At 37.8% G+C, this 21785-nt stretch overlaps 2 protein-coding genes and 1 long non-coding RNA gene across 5 annotated transcripts in view; 1 reads left to right on the forward strand and 2 right to left on the reverse strand.

Moving 5' to 3' along the window:
* The window catches only part of LOC129723729 (uncharacterized), a 152583-nt gene that overhangs the window by 123607 nt on the left and 7191 nt on the right, over window positions 1-21785 (reverse strand). The window lies entirely within an intron of this gene.
* LOC129723731 (uncharacterized) lies at window positions 7146-7978 on the forward strand. 2 transcript variants are annotated; one of them, XR_008727802.1, is made up of 2 exons: window positions 7146-7431; window positions 7634-7978. It is a non-coding gene; the product is annotated as an uncharacterized LOC129723731 (long non-coding RNA). The 2 variants fall into 2 exon arrangements; XR_008727801.1 differs by having other exon boundaries at window positions 7146-7425.
* Window positions 10274-18000, reverse strand: LOC129723727 (uncharacterized). Of its 2 annotated transcripts, none has more exons than XM_055678116.1 (2): window positions 17856-18000; window positions 10274-13339 (listed from the first exon to the last, which is right to left on the reverse strand). In XM_055678116.1, the coding sequence occupies exons 1-2, from the start codon at window positions 17870-17872 to the stop codon at window positions 12160-12162; spliced, it is 1197 nt and encodes a 398-aa protein (XP_055534091.1). In that variant the 5' UTR covers window positions 17873-18000; the 3' UTR covers window positions 10274-12159. The 2 variants fall into 2 exon arrangements, with proteins under 2 accessions (XP_055534091.1, XP_055534092.1); XM_055678117.1 differs by lacking the exon at window positions 17856-18000 and adding an exon at window positions 17605-17791.

The raw sequence follows: 21785 nt of genomic DNA on the forward strand, positions 1-21785 counted from the left end.
GACAATTGATAAATTTCTATTATGAATCACCAAATTGGACCAATTTATGATAATAGAGTTCAATGCAGAACGTGAAAAACTTGTTCAATGAAAAACTACTTTTAGCATATAATTTGCAGCCTAGCTGCACTTTCAAGGTTTTAAGGGTTAAACGAATAAACCAAAAATCATTTCTTTGATTGATTATTGGCTAATTGGTGGGGGTTTGTCCTGAAAATTATGTGTATTTTGTTTCATAGTTTTCAAAAGGTTTCGAAATAATAAGGAATAAAATGTCACCGTGCGTGCGCTTTTCAAAATATGTTTTTAAAAGATCAACTTTGCACACCATAAAAAATCTTCCAACCTTGCACTTGTATTTGACCTTTAATGTGATTTAATAATATGGTTGATAAAGATTATTTCAACTGCTTTCCAAACTTTATATATAAACATCTAATGCAGAGAAACAAACATGGTACCACAGAAATTTGAATCATCCTAAAGGGGAGTGCACCGAGATATTCGGTTAGTATTGCGTAATCACCATGTGCAGCATGTTTGTAAACGCCTTCGTCAACTGGTAGCGGAAGTAAAGGAGTAGTTTTGCTTTTCGGCAGCACGGGTTTCAATGCGAGCTGTATCCTACACATCTACTTCATTTGCATATTCTGTTGTGTCTTGCATATGCAAACTACTGTTTACACACGTATTATACTGTTAATTTTCCAACACTCCATCAAAGTTCTTAATATCGAAACACATTATTTATATTAAATGGAAAGTTGTTTGGCGAGAACGTCATAAAAAGTAGTATGCGCTTTTAAATTACCTTAAACTGCCGTAGGTTGAAAAACTCTGAAGTACTGTACTCACTCAACCTGTGAGGACCCTCGCTGGCACCGATGATAGCGAAGCAGTTGCGAATGCGAAGAGTATGCAAATATTCCACCAAACTAAACTTCCCTAACTGACGAGGACGGCGTTATCTGCTCTCGGTATTCCGCAAACTCCCGTCACACAACTGGATCAACGTGAAACGCTAAAACCCCACTCGACTACACGAACCGTCAACCACTGGCTGGGAAAACTGAACCACTGGCTGGGAAAACTGATTGAAAAGTGTGAAGCTAACTCGGAGGTGCAGGTGATACACAATCTTATCCACCGTACCGGACAGAACCTGGACCGAACCACGGACGAACGTGTGCACTGGCAAAAGTATCACATCAAAGTGGCATGGAAGCATATCCTTACGTGGCCCATCAGCTGGCATCGTTGCCTCCGTCAGCTGCTTGGACGCTCGAGGTCGTGCACTACTCGGGATTTACCTCTCGTACCACTACAGTGCAACAGGAGGCCGCTCGGGTTGGCCTTCACCGTGTGCGATGTTTTCGACTTGCGCTTGCATAACATTTTCCGGTTTCGGATTTTTTTCTCTCGCACTCGCTGGTTGTGCGATTGCGGGAAATTTGAAACATAGTTTTCATAGAATCTAATTTGTTCCTCTATGTGTACGTTTGTAATCTGAAAACAATATCTAGTTTGCACGTCATGTTGCCAGCAAACAAATTATTCTTCAATGTACACTTCCGTCGTGTAGTGACACATCGAAGTACATACTATGTAAACCTAATCTATTTCGATAAACCCGAAATCAAACAAGCGAATATCGATTACACCAATAAATCGGTACACCATACATATTTTAGGATTGTAATGTACCAGAGCAACTATAAATAATTATGACGATACTATTTACTAGACGAAGTGCTCTTTCTGGAGCATGCTGCATATATATTGGAAGCCGATGTAAAAACATCGAACTTTCTCTCTTTCTCTCGAAGTGAATTTTTATACTATCGTTCATTCGTTCGAAAGCTTCGAAAGCATGAGCTTATTCGAAGTTTCAATTCAATATGTGATTAGATACTCATGTATTATGAGAATGTCATTTTAAGGTGCCGCAAGGCCTAGTACCTATGTTATTATTGGAACGAAAGTTTCAATTTATAGTTCGAGTGTACTACATAATTACAGGAACAGACACGTCAATATTGGAATATTGGTTTGATAGATTTACATTAACAAAGAATTAAGCCCACACCTACTCTCGAATTCGTTGCGCCCGAGAAATTAGTTAGGCTAAAGCCTTCGATTTGGTAGTGACAGACCGCCCGATTTATATTGGATATCACCAATTTGAGAGCGTTTGATTCCAGTACAGTATATTGCTGAATGCTTACAAAAAAGCGACTTTAAAATAAGTTCTGGAGAGCTCTAACTTCAAATGTATGTTTGAGGATGAAATTTTTCATTCTTTTGGGTTATGTTTCTTTCGACGTAGGTTTTTAAAATCGAATTTACCTGCTGGCGTATGGTGGTTTTAGGGGACAAGAAAGTTTTCATGGTTTCTTCTAGAAGGGAGTGCTCTCATACAACTGAAACACAGAACTGACCACAAAAGATCAAAATAATGGTCGCAGTGGTCCAAATCTTACAAAAAAACACAAACTTCTGCGTGGAGGTTTTTGGGAGAGAATTTTTTTTATGGTGGTTTGACACCACTCCCTCTTCTGGAAGGGAGGGTTACCATATCAATGGAACATAAATGGCTGCACAACTCGAGAACGAATCAAGTAAATGGAACCAAATTTTGCTTGTGGGGGTTTTCAGGAGCAAGTAATTGTTTTATGGTAGTTTGACACCCTTCCCTACTCTAGAAGGGAGGTTTCTCATACAAATGGAACACACATTTCTGCACAACTCGAGCACTAATCAAGTAAATGGAACCATGTGTGTTCATAACGACATTTATTCAGAAATTGATTCTACATATCGTTTTAAAATCAAAACTGATGACTTCCAGTTTCTGGCAAATAGCCAAACAAGCCCAAATACTTCCCAATATGAATATTCCTGTAATCGTAAAGAAGCCAAAAATAGATCCCAGAAATCCTCGAAAGCTAAATGAATGATCACTCTCGAAAGCAAAAATGCATTCAACGTAACGAACAGCCTTATGTTATTCTCCATTATCCTTGCACAACCCCTCTGGTTTAGTATCACTTTTAGGTTTTGTTTGTTTTTTTTTTATGTAGGGAAACAACCGCAATATTCCTGCTGCTTAATTTCGATGAAAGAAAAACTCATTGCGAATTCGTTTCCAAATATCGTTCAGAATCATGAATAAGTGTACTTGCAATTCTGGTGGCGAAAAACAATAATATCGTCGTTTTGAATTCTATCTTTCGAAACAAATTCCTTGAAAAGCAACATACTTACTTACTATCCTGGTGAACATCCCTCACGATTTCACCTGCGTCACAACGTTTCTTCAACGCACTCGATCCATGGAAGCTTGTCTTTAGTTTCTTGAGCATCCTACATTTCCAAGATTTTGCTCCACTTGGTCCAACCACCTAGCACATCGCCACCTCTACGGCCGGTTTTAAGACGAACATTTTCGCGAAATTGTTGTCCGGCATTTTCACAAAATGTCCCGCCCATTGTGTTCTTCTAGCTTTAGCGACTTTCGTGGCTCATTCTTCGCCTTCTTACGCCATCCTCACATACTGCGCTGAAGACGGTCCTAAGCACTCGTCGTTCGAAAACGGCTAATGCTTACAAGTCCTCCTCGAGCATTGGCCAGGCCTCGTGCCTGTAGAGGACTACCGGTTTTATGAGCGTCTTGTACATGGTACGCGAACAAAGTTTGCCAGCCCTCAACATCATGTGGAGTCCGTAGTAGGCACGACTCCCAGTTGCAATACGTCTGCGGATTTCTCTGCTGCAGTTGAGGTCTGATGTTACCAATGATCCGAGGTACATAAATTCGTCAATCACCTCGAACTCATCTCTATAGGTCACTACGCTACTGCCTATGCAAGCCCTATCGCGCTCGGTTCTCCCTGCCAGCAGATACTTGGTCTTCGACGTATTCACGATCATTCCAACCTTTTCTGTTTCCCGTTTCAGCTTGGTGTACGCTTAGGACGTCCTTCCGGCTAGGCCCACGTCGCCAGCGAAGCAAATTATTGAGTTTATTTAAGATCATGTCCTGCATATTAAACGCCGCACGCTAACAACACGTTCAAGGACAATGTTGAACAGGAGGCAGGAAGACCGTCGTCTTGTCTTTTTTATTGTATTTTTTCCAACAGCACTTTTTCACACAGCACTGTTCACCAACCATCGTGGCCTTAATCAGTCTTGTTAGTTTCGCAGGAAAGCCATTTTTGTCCATATCTTTCGATAACTCTATACGGTCGACAATGTCGTAAGCGTCTTTAAAATCGATGAATGAGTGGTGCGTGAGGACTTGGTATTCGCGACACTCTTGGAGGAACTGCTGCAGCGTTAAGATTTGGTTCGTTGTCGATCGTCCATCCACAAAGCCGGTTTCATAACTCTCCCAGCAATCCGGCGAGAGACGGTGAAAGATGATCTGGGAGAGCACTTTGTAGGCTGCAATGAGAATATTGATCGTTCGGTAGTTCTCACATTCAAACTTGTCGCTTTTCTTGTATATTGTGCATATTACTCCCTCCTTCCACTCCTCCGGTAGCTTTTCTGTATCCCAAATACTGACTATCAGCTGTTGCAGACAGGAAGCTGATTTATCCGGGCCCAGCTTGCTAAGCTACGCTGCGGTGCCATTTTTTCAGGTGATTTGTTGTTCTTTAGCTGTTTGATAGCATTCTTAACTTCATTTATCATGGGGGCAGTGTGTCTCCCTCGTTCGTTGTGCGGACGAAGTCGTTTCTCCTACCGTCTTAGTCCTCTGTCTCTGCGCCATTCGGGTGTTCATTGTAATGCTGCTTCCATTTGTCGATCACCTCACGTTCATCCGTCAAGATTCCTCCATCTTCATCCCGATACATTTCAGCTCGCGACACAAAGCCTGCGTGGGAAGCGTTTAGGTGCTGTAGAATCTATGTGTTTCTTCATTTCCTCACACTCCAGCTCTTTCAGGCGGCGCTTTTTGTCCCGGAAAAGATGGATCAGCTGTCTTCGTTTCTGCTTGTATCGACTCACGTTATGACGGGTTCTTTGCTGCACAATCAATGCCCGCGCTGCATTCTTCTAGTCTAGAATCGCTTGACAATCCTCGTCAAATCAGCCGTTACGTCGATTCCTCTCGAAAAGCCCATAAGCACAGTTCCTGATACTATACCTAAGATCCCTACTTATGCCCTTCAAGAATCTATTGAAATTTCGTGGAAAATATGCAAAATTTTTTGTACAAAAAATGAATTAAAATTTTTATTTTTTCAGTAAATTTTAAATCTTTGGTGGCTTATCAACGGAACTCTTCGTATGTCGTAGCAATTTGGTACAAAACACATTGAGAAAAGGGTAAATTAGCACAATAATGCGTTACGAATTAAGTTTTTTCGAAGAAGTATAAGATTTGCCTCAGTTTACGTGGTTTATTGACAGCCCCTTGTCATTACAACACTTTTCTCATATGCCAAATCATCTACAGTAAAAATGCTGGTTGACATAAAAAAATGGATTTTGGTTTGAAATCTTACTTTTCTAACCATTGTGCTGTGTGGTTTTTGTAGAAAAAAATAATCTGATTCATAACGTATGAGGAAGAAAATCCGAACAAACTTTCAATGCTTGCTTTCTATACTTGTTTGTTTATTCGAGAAATGTAACTCATTGACAAACCTCGTAGGAAAAACTCAGCTCCACATTACGCTGATTTCCTGATCTTCTGGGTGACTTGCTTTGTAGCTTCCTGAATTTCGGATGTTTCAATTATTTTGAGCTCCTTCTTGATTTTTCTATCAAACAATCAACGTTTTTTGCCCTGTAACCTTTATGGTAGACCATTCGCTTCAAATTTGCTCAGAAAGTTTCAATAGACTACAGCTGTGGCACATTTTGAGGATTGTAACCGGAATAAACTCGATATTGCCTTGCCGCAAATCCGCTTAAGTTCCATTGGCAGTGTGACAATGCAAGGTCTGGCCAAAACACTACTTTGTCATTTTTGTGGTACTTATATTATAAGTTTTAAACCCATTTCATGCAGATACTTATTCACCGTTTTTGGATCAATCTGATATTTATTGCCCAGCTCACGATATGATTTCGCCGACCGACCATGCGTTTCCGCCTTCAATTTCGCTCGAACTTTGCTCTCTTGCAAAGTGTGTTTTCGTCCGGAACCGGATTTTGTTTTGAAGTTATTTCCATTCTCGAAGAGTTTGACAACATGACAATGTATGATTTTTTTTATATCCAAGATCTTTAAAATAGTGGAACACCTTAGCACAGACTAACAGACATAACACGTAGAACAAATTCTCAATAAAATCATCGTTTGGATGATTCCAGTACTTTACGTTAGTAACACTAGCACCATCTGCTGTCGTGGTCGCGCTGCGTCATGTATTTCGACATCAGCGCCAGCGTTACCACCGACAAACTGACATGAAACTAGATTCTGAAATTTGATCAAAATCCAAAACCGTCATTTTAAAATGCAGCGATCGCTTATGTCAAAATTGGCTGTCAACCGACGTGACGTTTGATATGACAGAATGCTGATCAGTCTTCTACAGGGATGCCAGGTCATTTTTCCAAATGTCATCACGCATCACGAAACATGTCATCACACATTTTCACATATTGTGAACACATCTCTACTGAAATTTTTACAGTTACCAAACATCATAGTAAACACACTAAATTGTGTTCAACTAATCCGCCGACTATTAGGCTTTCACGTCTTCATACGAGCTCAAATGTCTTCCAAATAAAGACAAGCCTTCACATCTGGCATCTCTGGTCATCTGTAGTACGGTAGAGTTGTTGCACGAACCCAAGTATGTGTGGCGCTAGTGTTGTAACGTATTTAAATTTGAATTTTTGAGCAGAATAATCGTACATTTTTGTTCAAGGATTCATGTCAGTTTGTCGGTGGCGTTACTGCATGTGTTAAATGGGGAGCTACAAAATATGTATGAGATTGCATGACAGCGCCCGAACGTTTTTGTGTGGCTATGGAGCTAGGTTCCAGTGTTACGTCTGTTAGTCTGTGACTTCCCTTTTAGATTTTTCTTTATTTCGCTCACAAAAATTGAAAATCAATTTACGCCGGTCTTCTTCCGACAACGCCTTTTTCTCAACAAAGCGTCACTTGACAGAATCGACTGGTCGTGTTACCAGTTATATAAAAGTGGATCTTTATTTTGTGGAAAAGGATTTTTCGATATGTGCAGCATTTCGAAATCGTAAACCAATTTAAAAGTTGTTCGGATTTTTTTCCTCACACGTTAAAAAGTGTCTTTTTCGAAACGAGCTAGTAGAGCGGCACGGAGAACCACGTATATGGTTACTTGGGATTAGATAACCATCTTCAATGTACAGCAATTCAGTAGCTTCCGCTTTGTTAAGATCTGTAAAGGCGCCGTCCACGTCCTCACTGTCGTAAGGGTAAAAAAAAAATGTCAGTCGTTGTTGTTGGAGACCGAGTTTACATCTGCATCTCCACGATTACGACGGAAGTTTCAGTCGAAACAAATAGAATAAATAAAAAATTTTAAAACTGGGCCATTTTTTGTAATATTGCACAACGTCTGTAAAACATTTATTAACATTGAAAAATTTTGCATTTTCTTTACATGTCGATTACAAGGCGTTTTGGAATAGTGGAACTTTTTTGCATCCAATAAGATGTATTCACACTTGTTTTGTCTGTCGGAGCACAAACGATGTCACACTGAAAGAAATCGGCACGACATTATAAAGTGTTTTGCACTTGAATTCGCCCTACTGTACCTACGGGTCAAAACATATATAATTCATATGCGAAACACTTTAGAATTATTAGTTGTGCAACACCTCATTTTCAAAAGGTAAACACTTTCTATTCTCGTGTTATGACAAATAGACATAAAGTGTTTGGATTTTGAATCTCATATGAATTTTTACCGAACTTCGAGTGATTTTTATTCGATTTTAAAATAAAAACAGTTCTGCATGGAAATGATTGTCTATAATGTAACCTTTCTTTTATTTATAAATCTTAAAATTTTAATTTTAATAATTTATCACTAAATATAAAATTTTCCTTCTCTGTTGAAGAGGCCTGTAAAGCAAACAAAGAATTTAATTAATTTAATTCAATTAATTGATATTTTAGTAAACAAATACTTGCCTCTAGCGAAAAGATGCTTACATCAGAATCTCTGTAATTTAGTGATGGAAGAACGAAATAAAAGTAAAATTAGAATTCGATTCTTTTACGGAAACCAAACCACTTACCTTGCCAAAATTCACAGATGTAGTCCGGAAAATCGTCGAATCTCAACGTCGTATGACACTCGCTGACTTTTCATCCGTCGCCATTTTTCTACTTTTAGGCATAAACGTCACGTCATTTGACATATAAAAACTAGAGATACTCAGAGAGAGAGAGAGAGAGAGAGAGAGAGAGAGAGAGAGAGATACTCCCTCTGAGTATTGCTAATAAAAACAAAACAAATCAACTGAAAGTGTTTTCCACATGATGATCACTGTTATGAAACAGTGGGGTAGATTCAAGTGCGATTCACTTGAAAGGGATGTTGGAATCATAAAGTGCGGTTCATAGATGTAGGTTAATGTGCGCGACTACTTGAAACGAAAATGAAAAATGATTGAACTTGATAAAAAAAATTCTTCAAATAACAATGCAGAGTCATTGTCATACCCATTTGATGATTCACTTGGATGGAGCGTGTCCTGTTTTTTCAATGCAGTTTGCGCATAGCGAACTAGAATTATAAAACGTTTTGTTGATTTTGGACATTTTTTTCAACAAACTTGGTTAGTTTGTAGGGTAAGCATGTATAAAACGCCCAGGAAAGCTTGCGATTTAATCATATTTTTTAATAAAATTATGGCTTTTTTGTGTAAACAGTCCTAATTCAAGAAAAATAATAATAATAATAGCACTGCATTACCAACTAAATAGGGTGTTTGATCCTGGTTCGAGCTAGTTTCAGCGTTTTTCATTATACACTCGGGTTGATCTCAGCGTTTCTAATAAATGATGGCAGTTATGTACCAAAATTGATTTTTAATGTGAAAACACACTTATAACGATTATATTGTAGACCTCAAAACTGTATTTCAATGCCTGAATGACTTACTTTTCGATATTTAATGACAGAAAAATAATGATCCAGGTTCGAACCATGCTGATTGTGGTTTGAACCATTTTATGATCCTGGTTCGAACTACTGATTGAATCGTGCGAAAGTTTTTTTTACTGTTCCAATATGCAATATTCTTTCAATGACTCAAACAAATACTGAACGGATATGGATAACCCCTAATAGCATACTAATTTACCAAAAAGTTACTAAATATTTGGACTGCTTTGACTGAAATATAAAAAATGCGTAGCGACTCTAGCGGTGATATGAGGAAGCTTGCTAGTTCGAAGTTTGAACCACGATCATCGGTAGTTCGAAGCAGGATCAAAAAAATTACAGTCATACTTTTGTTTAAAATTTATTTTAACTTACCTTTCAATTGAAAAAATGTTACAGGAATAGTATAATATTCATGTCTAATAGTGTTAGAACTGTTCTTGCTTGAATATAATTGGTTTGGATACTTTATAACAATGACGACGAACCAGGTCGTATATGAAGGACTAAAGCCAAATTCAATGCTTATTAATTGTAAATAATTGAACTTAAGGCTGTAATTTTTATTATGTAAAAAATTTCCTATGTTAAGATAGATATCGAAAGCATATTATGCAATCGTTCTAATCTAGAATAACTGAATTTAATATGATTATTCGGGATTTTTCGTATTAGTTCGAACCAGGATCAATTTTGGCATGGTTCGAACCAGGATCAAAAACCCTAGTGTATCCAAAAGCATTGAAGATTTGTTGTTTGTGATAAACATACCTACAATATTGACGATGTTCCTTAGGGGGGTATATTATACCTGTTTACCCTAGAGGTGCGCAAAACGGCTCTTTTCCAAGAGCGACTCTGAACCGCTCACTCACCATATGAACGCTCAAATAACCGTGGTTCATTTTCGTGAACCGTTCGTTCGTTCGCTCGTTTCTAAGAACCGGGTAATATGTACGTCTCATAAGCCGTTCGTCCGTAATAGTTAGCTAGAAGACTGTTTGGTATAAAATCCACTACGACGATACGTACTGATAAAAAGGTAAAGAAGAGGGATCAATAAGAAGAGCTACCTGGAACGCGTTGAATTTAGAGTGATTTTTCTTTGGCCGTCTATTGAATAATGATCAGATGAAAAATATTGTTAGCAAAATTTTACTTTTTATTCAATGCTTAAACTAATCAAATTTGGCGATTTGAATTTGCAGACAAATAGTGGTAGCTGAATTCGTGATTATGTTTAAGCATGTATTGGTGTCCGTTACGCAGAATGTTCGATCGTATTTGCCGATGAAAATGGTTCACAAACAAAGCTCATTCTCTTAACACATTATCCTGCGATTTTTATGGTTCTATTCTCTTCAAGTCAAACAACAATTCGAGGCTTCTAACATTAATCAAAGTTTACTCTCTATTGCTACTCTAAAATTGTGGAATTCGAGTTTTAAATAACTCTACCATACGTAGCGTAAATCAATTGTTAAAATGTTGTCATTTGTATTATTTCTTGAGGACGAACTGCGTTACATATGAAATGGTCTATTGCATTACTCCTATATCTGTGTCTTTCTGTGATCTTTTACAATTAAACGACTGACTCCATCTAGGGGTATGATGATGGTATGGCTAAGTTGACTAGAAGGAATTGCTAAGAGCTAGTACTACCTAGAGTTTGATATCATGGAAGTTAAGAGATGCGTATCGTTAGCCTTAGAAATTGCACTCCTATTTCCAGTATTGACTCTCTTTTAGAACCAGACAAATGCTCAAGGTGTGCTAAATTACTCTGACAAATTATACCCCAACATCCAATTGTTGGACATGGCTAATTGGAGCGAGGGTTAAACAGAATATAGCTTAGCGGTTATAGTATTTGCTAAATGCATTCTTGAAAAAAAAAAGGTTTATAAACACACAAAACTGTTAACACACATATCAGGCCAATACGCTATAAAATGATTTCATATGAGCATAACTTTTGAAATTGAATTGCTTTATACTTATCTTATGATATTTCAACTAGAAATTATGGTTTCAATGACAGCATCTACTGTTCTGATATGAAAAAAACTGAATTATTACTGATCTATCATCAACTTAGACAGTAACAAAACTACACATGGCATTGTATGCTCGGAATTAATAAAAGCGATATAAAGCAAACTTGTTATGTTTCTAATTGATGGCTGCCAATGAAGCGTTAACTGTCGTTAAGATAAATAAACCAATGGCCAATTTTTCATTGTATCGACTTCTGAACTCCTAAAGAACTCGGATTTTCTTCAGCCAAAACAAAAATCTATTTAAAAAGTCACATGCAGCACCAAAAATTCCTCGCGACTTCCTAATGTAATTAATTGATTACTGTTATAGTTTATTAGTATTACTTTTTTCACTCGTATCACACCAGATTCGTTGGTTGACGTTTCCCATCACGTTGAGTGACTTTTTTTATTTCTGGTCGTGTCTCTGCTCTTTATCTAATTATACCTTCCATTTCTTATCGGAATAAACAAAATACAAACACGCCTTACGACGGCCGCCTCGATACGGATTCATGTGTTTCCCAGATAAAACAAAAAGCTCAGCTCGATCGGTAAGGCTAAGTTCATCCAAAACAGCGTTTTACGCAAAGATTCTTCCAGTCCTTAATACTTAAGAGCACTTCCTACTATCCTAGTAAAAGTACCTGCTGGGCGAAGCATGTAATTTAGTTGGAGCACTTTGAGTGATGGTTTGCTATCTTGGCGGGTGTGAGGCAAGCAAATTTTCGTTTTTCTTTTCTGCAACCTCAAGGTATTGGTTTGTTTTAGGGGTGATGTATCACATTAACAGTATTTTTTTGGTATTGAACTAATCCTCCTAGGCATCAGTGTCGTTTTGCTCTTACATGCTAGGTGCGTACGGTTTACAGTTTATTGATTCCTCCTGGAACATTCAAAAGAATTATAGCGAAAGTGCCTGATCTCTACTGTTAATTCACCAGAGTCAGAATGGTGATACTCTTCAGACTTCAAAAGTGACTTTAATCACGCAACATCAGAGCCGCAACTATTCCTGTCAATATAAATAACAGATTCACGCGTTGATTGGTAACTCCATTTTCGGATTTTGTTTCACTTTTAACGGTAACGGTAACGGTACCTGCGCCACCGTCTACTCTGTTGGTATCAACTTCATTGAACACAGGAGTGTTGGCAGCGGATGGATATGAGGTAGCAGTTGGAACTAGCGGACGGGCGGTATTTGGCTTAGGAATGGACGACAACGCTGAAGATTTACAACACATGTCATGTTCGATCATAAATCCCGCTTCACAGTTATTTGCAGGACGTGCAACTGGAGTGGCGATGCTGTTATCTTCCAGGAACTTGACCATTGTTTTAAGATATTGGCAGTCAAATGAGTTACCTTCCAAATAAACCTCCTTCAACGACTTCATGTCAATGAAATGCGCGTAATCTAATTCCGTCATACCATTATCATTCAATCTCAGTACTTCTAGCTTTTCGAGGGTATGCAAATAATCTAGCCTTAGATCACTAGGTAGCAGAGTATTCATCGATAAATCCAACAGAGTCAGAGCCGGTAAGGTCACTTTTCTATCGTAATTTAAGTAGAAAGCACCAACATCACCCAGCAATAGATATTCTAGCTGGTTGAACCCATTGAACATCGAAAGATCTATCACACTCTCTTGTGCTAACTCCTGATTACGGCTCAAATCGATGATTCGTGCATTTTTGCAAGCTCTGGTGATGTTCGAAATATCCTTCAGACGATTTGACTGCAAATGAATCTCCTTCAAAGGAGAGTTCTTTTGAGTTTGATGAACAATCACCTTGCTGATGTAATTATCAACGGCGTACAGTTCTTCCAGGGCATTTGTAATGACTACAGATTTAAGCTTACACTTGGACACAATCAGCACCTTTAAATCATTGCCGAATGTTTCTAGAAACGCTTTCGGTAAATGTTCCATCTCTGAGTCCTCGAAAACAATCCTGGGTTGTTTGTTGTTGGTAGGGGCTTTGAACATAACACTGCCGCTGGTATGGTTATATCGGACATTGCGAAAAACGCAATGCTGATGCTTTTCCGGACCATAATTTTCAATGGTACACTCATATGTTTCAGCACCGGTCAGCTCGAGTGTGGTAAACATGAATAGTGAAACAATAACGTATGCGAATGCTACCATTTTGCTGAAATATGATGAAACATATATTATCGAGTATAGAATAACGTAAGTTCTAATTATCAGTATGAGTTCTATGATTTATGATCAAATGTGTATACTGGCCATGATTCAAAAATTTCCCATTGATAATCAGCATTAACTGAGAGTCAATATAAAGAAGAGAGGCAAAGTCTTGGTATTGCTTCTTAGGAAGCAACCGAGGAGAATACAAAAAAAATTGAGTCATCTCTACCCATGCAGCATCAACCGTAGTAACTCATGAGTCAGCCGAGAAAATTTGTTCGCTTTGTTAGTCTAACCGTGAAGAACGGTACCTCACCGCGTCAAAAACGGACATCATGCTGCACTTGGATACGCTCGTTTCCTTTCGGACGGCCGACGCCCCTGAGCGATAAAAAGCTCCTGAGGATGCTGAAGTGCAAGACCGAGGGAAAAGTTGCTACATCGCTGCGTACCTGGTTTAGTACCTGGCGACATGTCATCGTCCACTGGTCCGGAGCTGCCGGCAACGACGACGAACTGCGATTTGGTGGTGGTGATGGTCAACGAGACCTATCTCATCTTGGATGATAACGACTGGCAGGGCACTTCGTGTTTTACTTCCCCCACAAATTACTTCATGAACTAATTACATTTTTTTCTGTACGAAATTTTTTCGACGAAAGTCAAAATCACACCCTTAGCCCGTGTTCATTTTTCGCATCCTCGAAAGAATCACGTAATTTGTTTCCTTGTTACGAAATTGAAATTACTCAAAAAATAAAATAAAAATTACATACATTTGAAAATTTCTCCATGTATAGAGTCATGTAAGCTCTTTAAATTGAGAGCATAAGATATTGTTTATGTGCCCCAAAAAGAACGACAATCAAATGAAAAAGGTATTTTTTATGCATTACATCAATAACTTTGAGTAGAATTGAGATATTTTCGTATCAGCATTACAAATTGTTCATTTAAAAAAGTTGTTCAAAGATATTTTTGATGTCTGTATTTTTTAAAATTCAAATATATAAATTAGAGCAAAAAGGTGTTGATTCGATCTAAATCGGTTATTTTCAAAGATGGAGAAAAACTTTTTTCGACAAAATTGCTTAAAATCAACGGAACTATAATACTGCAGTAAATTTTTTTCTATCTGTAAAGATAAAAAAAACTGGACTTTTGAATTCATCGAAAATTTAGGCCACCTTGAATTTTGAAAAACTGGTCGACAAAAGCGTTAAGCTCGAATTAGCTGCCCAAGAAAAATTAAAGCTTTTTAACCATTTCTGTGAACTTTGGAGTCCCTAGCCATTACAAAAACGCGTCAATTCGCGTGAGAGTTCGCATAAACATTGCTCGCCGGGTTCGTCGCTTCAATGTTATGTTTACAAGAAAACTCATTACAGTCTCGGAAAAAACATTGGTGGCTGGGGGCACCAAAATTTACAGGAATGGCTAAGAACCTATGATCTTGCATTTTTCTTTCGTTTGTTTTTTAGGGCTACACCTGTATTGACCAGTGTAATTTTTAAATAAGCGCTTCATCATATATAACAACGTTGTAGAAGGAAATTAGCATAGGTTTACAAGTTAAGCTACAATTATCAGACAGTTTTTTCTGAGTTTGCCTTGTTTGAATGAATCTGGCTTCGTTCTATAATATGGAGACAAACCGGAACGAATTTGGGTTTATCAATTGAGAAAACAACCGAATTGTCATTTCAAGGTGATGAAGAATTTTTTATAATGTTAGTAATCTATTATCTGACGTTAGTGAATACCAATACCCAAGCGATTAGTAATTCGTAGTATCTTAGCTCAGCGGAATACACCATACAAGATGTTTATATATTGCTATTTCAAAACCATAAAGGTGCCTATTTACCAATGCCAACGAGTATAACAAATCCAACCACTAATTGAAAACCATGCTAGCTTCAGTGTTAGTTTTAGTTTTAGCTCTTTGTCGGCAGCGAGGATGGAAAACGAGCCCATTATTTATAAGATATGATGAGAAAATAACGAATAAGGGACAACTGGTTCCGTAAGACTTATAATATTTTTGTATTGCTTCGAAGAAATGTTTTGTATAAAAACAACAGCAAAAAGTCTAGTTGACCAAGGTTTAACCGTCTGAATAAACATAGAAAAAGACTACATACTCATGATTTTGTGAGTGGTCTAATATCATAAATGTCGAAAACCCGATCGAAACCTAACAATTATTGCGATCTTTCATTTCGCACAAGCTTTAATCTTATTACCGTTGTGTGACAAAAATAACGCATTTTTCTAAATCTTTTACCAATACTTTAGTATATACACATGTACCTAATATCGGTAAATATTTCAACACTCGAGTTATTTCTGTTGTCTAAAATACGAAAAAAGCACTATGACTATACAAAAGATGCGACATAGCTGAGATATATTGGTTATCCAAATTTCAGACCCAGTTTAAACAGTGTTGAAGAGTCACTTTTTGTGATTGTCCACACAAAATTAATATTTGTCAATTAAAATATAAAAAAACTAATTACAAATTGCGTTTATATTACACATTATTATTTAGGACATTTTGCTTCATCCAATTTCTGCGAGACAGCAATGGAATCTTCTTTTAACTTTATAATTGAAATAGTTTTTACTGCAATAAAACCCTTCAGAAAATTTGGAATAACTGCAGAAAGTTATTAATTTGTTACTTGAATAAGGGATTGTAACATTAAAGCAAAGCAAAGTAAAGCCTTGGTGCTACATTCCGATTCGGAACTTGACCTTCTGTTTACTATACACAGACTTCGCAGCCAACTGTTGAGTGTACAAGAGAATTGCGGGGCTAGCGCTACGATCCTACTGACACTAACAGTCTTTTCCGAGCCGAGACTCGAACCTACGACAACTGGCTTGTTGGGCCAGCATCGTACCTCGAGACCAGCTGGGGAGGCTGTAACATTATGGAGTAAAAAACGTGAATATTCATTGTAATATTGCACTATCAACAGTTTTGACCGTACTCAACTCTAATAACGATAGAGCATCAGGAAATATTTTTAAAAGAATCTTAAACGGTCAACCAAACACTTATCAACAGAAACAAAAAACACTTCTTCGTTGCTTCCACCGCGTGTGAATGTTCTACTGGTATGGGTGAAAAACGAAGTAATATTTCTAGAGCCGTCTTCGTTTTGCTTCGCTATCTATCGAACGGCTAGAAAATACAGACACATTATAAGCAATCTCAATCACTAGTACGCAAGATAACTGCACTAAATTGGGTGGAATTGAAACGCAAGTTACAGATGATGTTCAACATGGAGCCGAGTAACTTCCACTGAAGTGTTAACAAGTCTATTCATTTTAGCGCTAATGCTCTTACAATTAACCCACGCAGTAAAATTCAAAGGCGAATCCTTGTAGTGTTATGTATCATCATTTAATCATTCTATTAACACCACTCACGCCGTCGAGAATATCACAACCTGAATCTAGAACTGACACTTATTCACAAAGTGTAAGTGATGATAAAAATTAACATGTAGCGATACTGATTTGTCTCCAATTTGCGTCACACTGCTGATTCGCATGCGAGATACAACTCAATTGAAGAAAAATACGTTTTTTTTTATTTTAAGCAATCGCTGGATCTAGAATTATAATCAAATTTTGTATTGCGTTAAAAACTCATGTAGTCTCCTTAGAAACTTCTTTCATAAACCGTTAACGGGTTCGCTAGACATCACTATATAGTGCTAGAAAATGAAAAAGTTCGTTGGCTGGAACGGTAGAAACTACTTTACAAAAATTGAATTCGTACTAAGATTAATCACCAAATTTCACTAAAAACTAAAAATGGTTGTTGTTTGTGAATGAAAAATCCCATATTACACATTCAAATACAAAAACGTAAACAAACATCATTGATACTCTCGTGCGCCGTCTTATGTAAAACCGCAAACTATACTAATGTTACCGCGAGAATCCGGTGAAAATGCTACAAGTGTTGATTTATGATCTGATGGGTGAAATTTGTTTGGAATTTCATCGGGAATGAGGTCACCACGACAAACTATGCTCATTCAATGCACCCGCTTATTCTTCCCTAGCTCTCTCTGATAGTATCTTTAAATTATAATCGTCTGCACGCATATTCCATGCCGAGAGGAAAATGGGAGGGAGTTGCAATCGATAAATTCGCTTCACTTCACCCAGTGGTTTCAATGACCCGTGAAATTGCTGCTAAATGCTTCCGTGCTGTGATTTAACTTTTAATTTGCACCGTACCGATTACTCTAGTAGTGAGAACTGGCCTTTTGTCACTAATGAAAATTGTCGCTCCCAGTATGTCACGGCGATTTTATCACGTCATCACTAAACGAGACAAAATAACTCCACCCACCACCCACTGAACTCAGAGACGAAAGGTTCGTCATTTTTCCGCTAAACTGTATGCAATGAAAGATAAGAAAGAAAGCAAACACTGACATACTGACAATTATGATTTGAATTTTAAGGAATAAAATACTGACACTTACTTGTTACTGATCACCATTTTCAGAGTGAATTTTACGACACTGAAGCGTACAGCAGAACGATTCGCTACCGACTACTAACGACGGTACAGTTGTGCCTCACAGTTGGGTATAAATACAAATAATTATGTTTGTATTAGGGGTGCTCCATTATCAAAAAAATATAAAACATCATGTTCAAGAATGCTTAGGTTAGAGAATTCATCAGAACGGGTAATTTGTTAGTGACTGTTTCGAATTTAATATCGTGATTTAGAACGTTCGTCATAATGAATGAACCAGAGCAAGGCAGTTACTTTAAGCTAGCTGGGAAATGAATCGCATTCCTACATGTGAACTGTCCTATTCATATGTACAGCATAGTACACTAGTGTATGTGACCGGCAGAGCTGTTTTTACAGACGCGATGTTAAAGAAAACGTGCGTACAAGTGCGATTGCAATTGCGGTGAACGCGACTGCGCGATTATGCTAATAATGTTTCAAAGAGTCAACCATGAGTAGAGATTAGCGAAGAAAACCCCTCGAAACGAACTCGAGAAAATGTGTCTCTTTTCAAATCTGACTCGTTGAATGAGCAAGCACAGTTTCAATATTATATTGATTGCACTGGTCACGAAATGATTTTAGTTTGTTTTTATTTAGTTGGTATGTAGAGAAGTTTGCTCATCGTTGAACGATTTTGATGATGCAGGATGACAGTGAAGATCATGAAAAAAAAACGATCATATTGACATAGGAATAATTTTTGAACATTCAGAATTTACTGTATCAGGTTACTGCAAAAATGAAGTTCAATTAATTTGAATCCAGTTTATAACTCTCGTTCAGTTTTCTTAGTTACAACAACTGCAAATTGATAATTTGAAAAAAAATACAACTAAATTAAGAATTTCAAGTATAAAAGAAGGAAAGCCTTGGTGCTACATTCCGATTCGGAACTTAACGTTCTGTTTATTATACACAGACTTCGCAGCCAACTGTTATGTGCACAGGACAATTGCGGGGCTAGCGCTATGATCCTACTGACACTAACAGTCTCTCCCGAGCCGAGACTTGAGCCTACAACGACTGGCTTGTTCGTCCAGCATCGTACCTCGAGACCAGCTGGGAGAAGTATGGTAAGATATCAACAAGCAACTACGAAAATTTTGTACAGTACTCATTAAAATTTGTACCCCAATTCGTCTTGCGTCTAGAATTCAATAGAATCATTTCCGAATAATCTTAACCAATAACCTTAATTCAACTATTTTTGATTTAATAGAAAAAATAGTGATTTTCCAAAAGGCTGAGAGGCATACCCCATTCCAACTTAGCCCACATAATTGTTTAGGTAGATTCATTAATTTTATCGCGCTTATCCATTATTTTATTGCTCACAACGCTAGTATCGACTAATATTTATTCCTGAAAATATGTATTCTTAACAGAATGATGTCACACATCAACGAAAATTCAATTTTGCAGATGAACAGTTTGGATTTCTATGGGCATTCCACAACTCATCAATTGCTCAGAGTTACTTATATGATACGAGCTAACAAATCTGAAGGTTATTCCACTGGAGCTGCTGTTTTAGACATAGAAAAAGCATTCGACAGTGTTTGACATAAAGGTTTGATTGTGAAATTGCAAACTTTTAATTTTCCAATTTTCCTAATCAAAATTTAAAAAAAATATCTTACTGATCGAACTCTGCAGGTTGTCTATCAGAATTCAAAATCTGATAGATTTCCTGTCAGGTTCAGTCTTGGGTCCAGTCCTGTACAACATATTCACTTCAGATCTTACTGATTTGCCTCCAGGATGCACAAAAGTCATTGTTCTGCGATGACACAAGCATTTCCGTGAAAGGAAAAAGTCTTCGTGTCATATGCAGTCGATTGCAGAAAAGTTTAGATATATTTTCTTCCTACTTGCAAAAGTGGAAAATCTCTCCCAATGCTTCTAAAACTCAAATGATAATTTTTCCGCATAAGCCTAGGGCTTCTTTCCTCAAGCCAAACAATAATCACGTTGTCAAGATGAATGGGGTTATTTTAAGCTGGTCTGAGAAGGTTAAGTACTTGGGACTAATTTATGATAAAAAACTTATTTTCAAAGAGCACATTAAGAGTATACAAGCCAAGTGCATCAAATATACGAGATGTTTATAATATCCTCTCATTAACAGGAATTCTAAACATTGTTTAAAGAACAAACTTTTGATTTACAAATAAATTTTTAGACCAGCAATGCTTTATGCTGTACCGATCTGGTCAAGTTGCTGTTCAACAAGGAAGAAAACGCTCCAAAGGATTCAGAATAAAATTCTGAAAATGATTTTGAAGCGTCCTCCTTGGTTTGGTACACTCGAATTACATAGACTTACTGGTGTTGAACCATTAGAAGCTATGTCAAATAAAATTATTAACAATTTTCGACAAAAATCGTTGCAATCCTCAATTACAACGATAAGCTCTCTTTATAGCCAATAAGTTAGCAATTAGGTTAGTTGTAAGTTTACTTCCCTTTTTCTGACAAGTAGGTTTAAATCCCTACGAATGATAAGTCCTAATTGCGAAAGCAAACAAATCCTAACAGTTAAAATTACAAATTTCTAACAGTGTTGAGAAGTCACCATTTGTGATTGGACACACATACTCATTATTTACTTATATTTATCATAAATACTTAAGCTACTCCTATACTTTGTTTTTCACAACATTTATTTGACACGGCACAATACAAATTAATGTTTTACGGAGCCAATTAAATTTAATGCCTTATGGTCTAAAATATCTTATAAGCTAAAGACAAATTTTCCATCCTCGCTGCCGACTACGAGCTGATACTAAATCTAATACTAAAACTAACATGTTTTTTTTTTATCCGAGATTCGTATCGCTGTTAAACTGGCACTTTGATGCTCTTCAAGTAGCTATAAACATGTAGCATGTATGGTAAGTTTCGCTGAGCGAGGATATCACGAACTGGCACATAGGGCTGTATTCCTCGGGCCCTGAGGGTATCCAAAAGTAGAGATCTGGCGCCGCGGAATTCAGCACACACCCAAACCACGTGTTCAATGTCTTGGTACCCCAATCCACAAACGCAATGATTACTGCTCGCCAGCCCAATACGCAGGAGATGTGCGTCTAACCCGTAGTGGTTGGACATAATCCGAGACATCATGCGAATGAAATCTCGTCCTACATCCAACCCCCGAAACCAAGGTTTGGTGGAAACCTTGGGGATGATGCTGTGTAGCCACCTCCCCAGTTCTCCCTTATCCCATGAGGGCTTCCAGTTGACAAGTGTATTCTGACGTGAAAATTTTAAAAATTCATTGTAGGCAATAGGTCTGTTGTAAATATCACCGTTTGTTGCACCCACCTTAGCCAAAGTGTCCGCTTTCTCATTGCCCGGAATGGAATTCAATCTTGCCAATCCCGGAGGAGTTTGCTTCGGTTTTTCTGCAGCACTTTTATGTTTCTTAGTATCAGCCACTTCAGATGGAGACCTTCTCAGTCCCTTCCTAGGAAGTCTAGGAGAAGAGAGGTTTTTCCTCTTTCTAGACTTCCCGGGTTCAACAAAAGAAGGTTCCCCAACTGAATCGTCAGAATCAGACTCATCGGATGACAAGACCTCGAAGAGATTCGGGGAAACCAGTTTGGTGGCAGCGGCCTCTTTAAGCATTTCTGCGAAAGTGCGCTTAGAGCGCTCTTTCAGAGACCGCTTGATCTTCTCTTGGCGCTGTTTGTACGCGGGACATGCAGACAGCTCATACGGAGTCTGCCCACAATAGAGGCACTTTTCAGCACCCTTATTACAGGCGTCATCCGCATCCGCGGCGAAAGTCACGCGAAAAAAGTCTGAAGGGGTGTAAGTTTTTACACCCTTGTCGAGCGATACTGAATGTAATTGCTTACATTCAAGTATCTTGGCAGGT

Source organism: Wyeomyia smithii, chromosome 2, assembly GCF_029784165.1.
Source record: "Wyeomyia smithii strain HCP4-BCI-WySm-NY-G18 chromosome 2, ASM2978416v1, whole genome shotgun sequence".
Lineage (NCBI taxonomy): Eukaryota > Metazoa > Arthropoda > Insecta > Diptera > Culicidae > Wyeomyia > Wyeomyia smithii.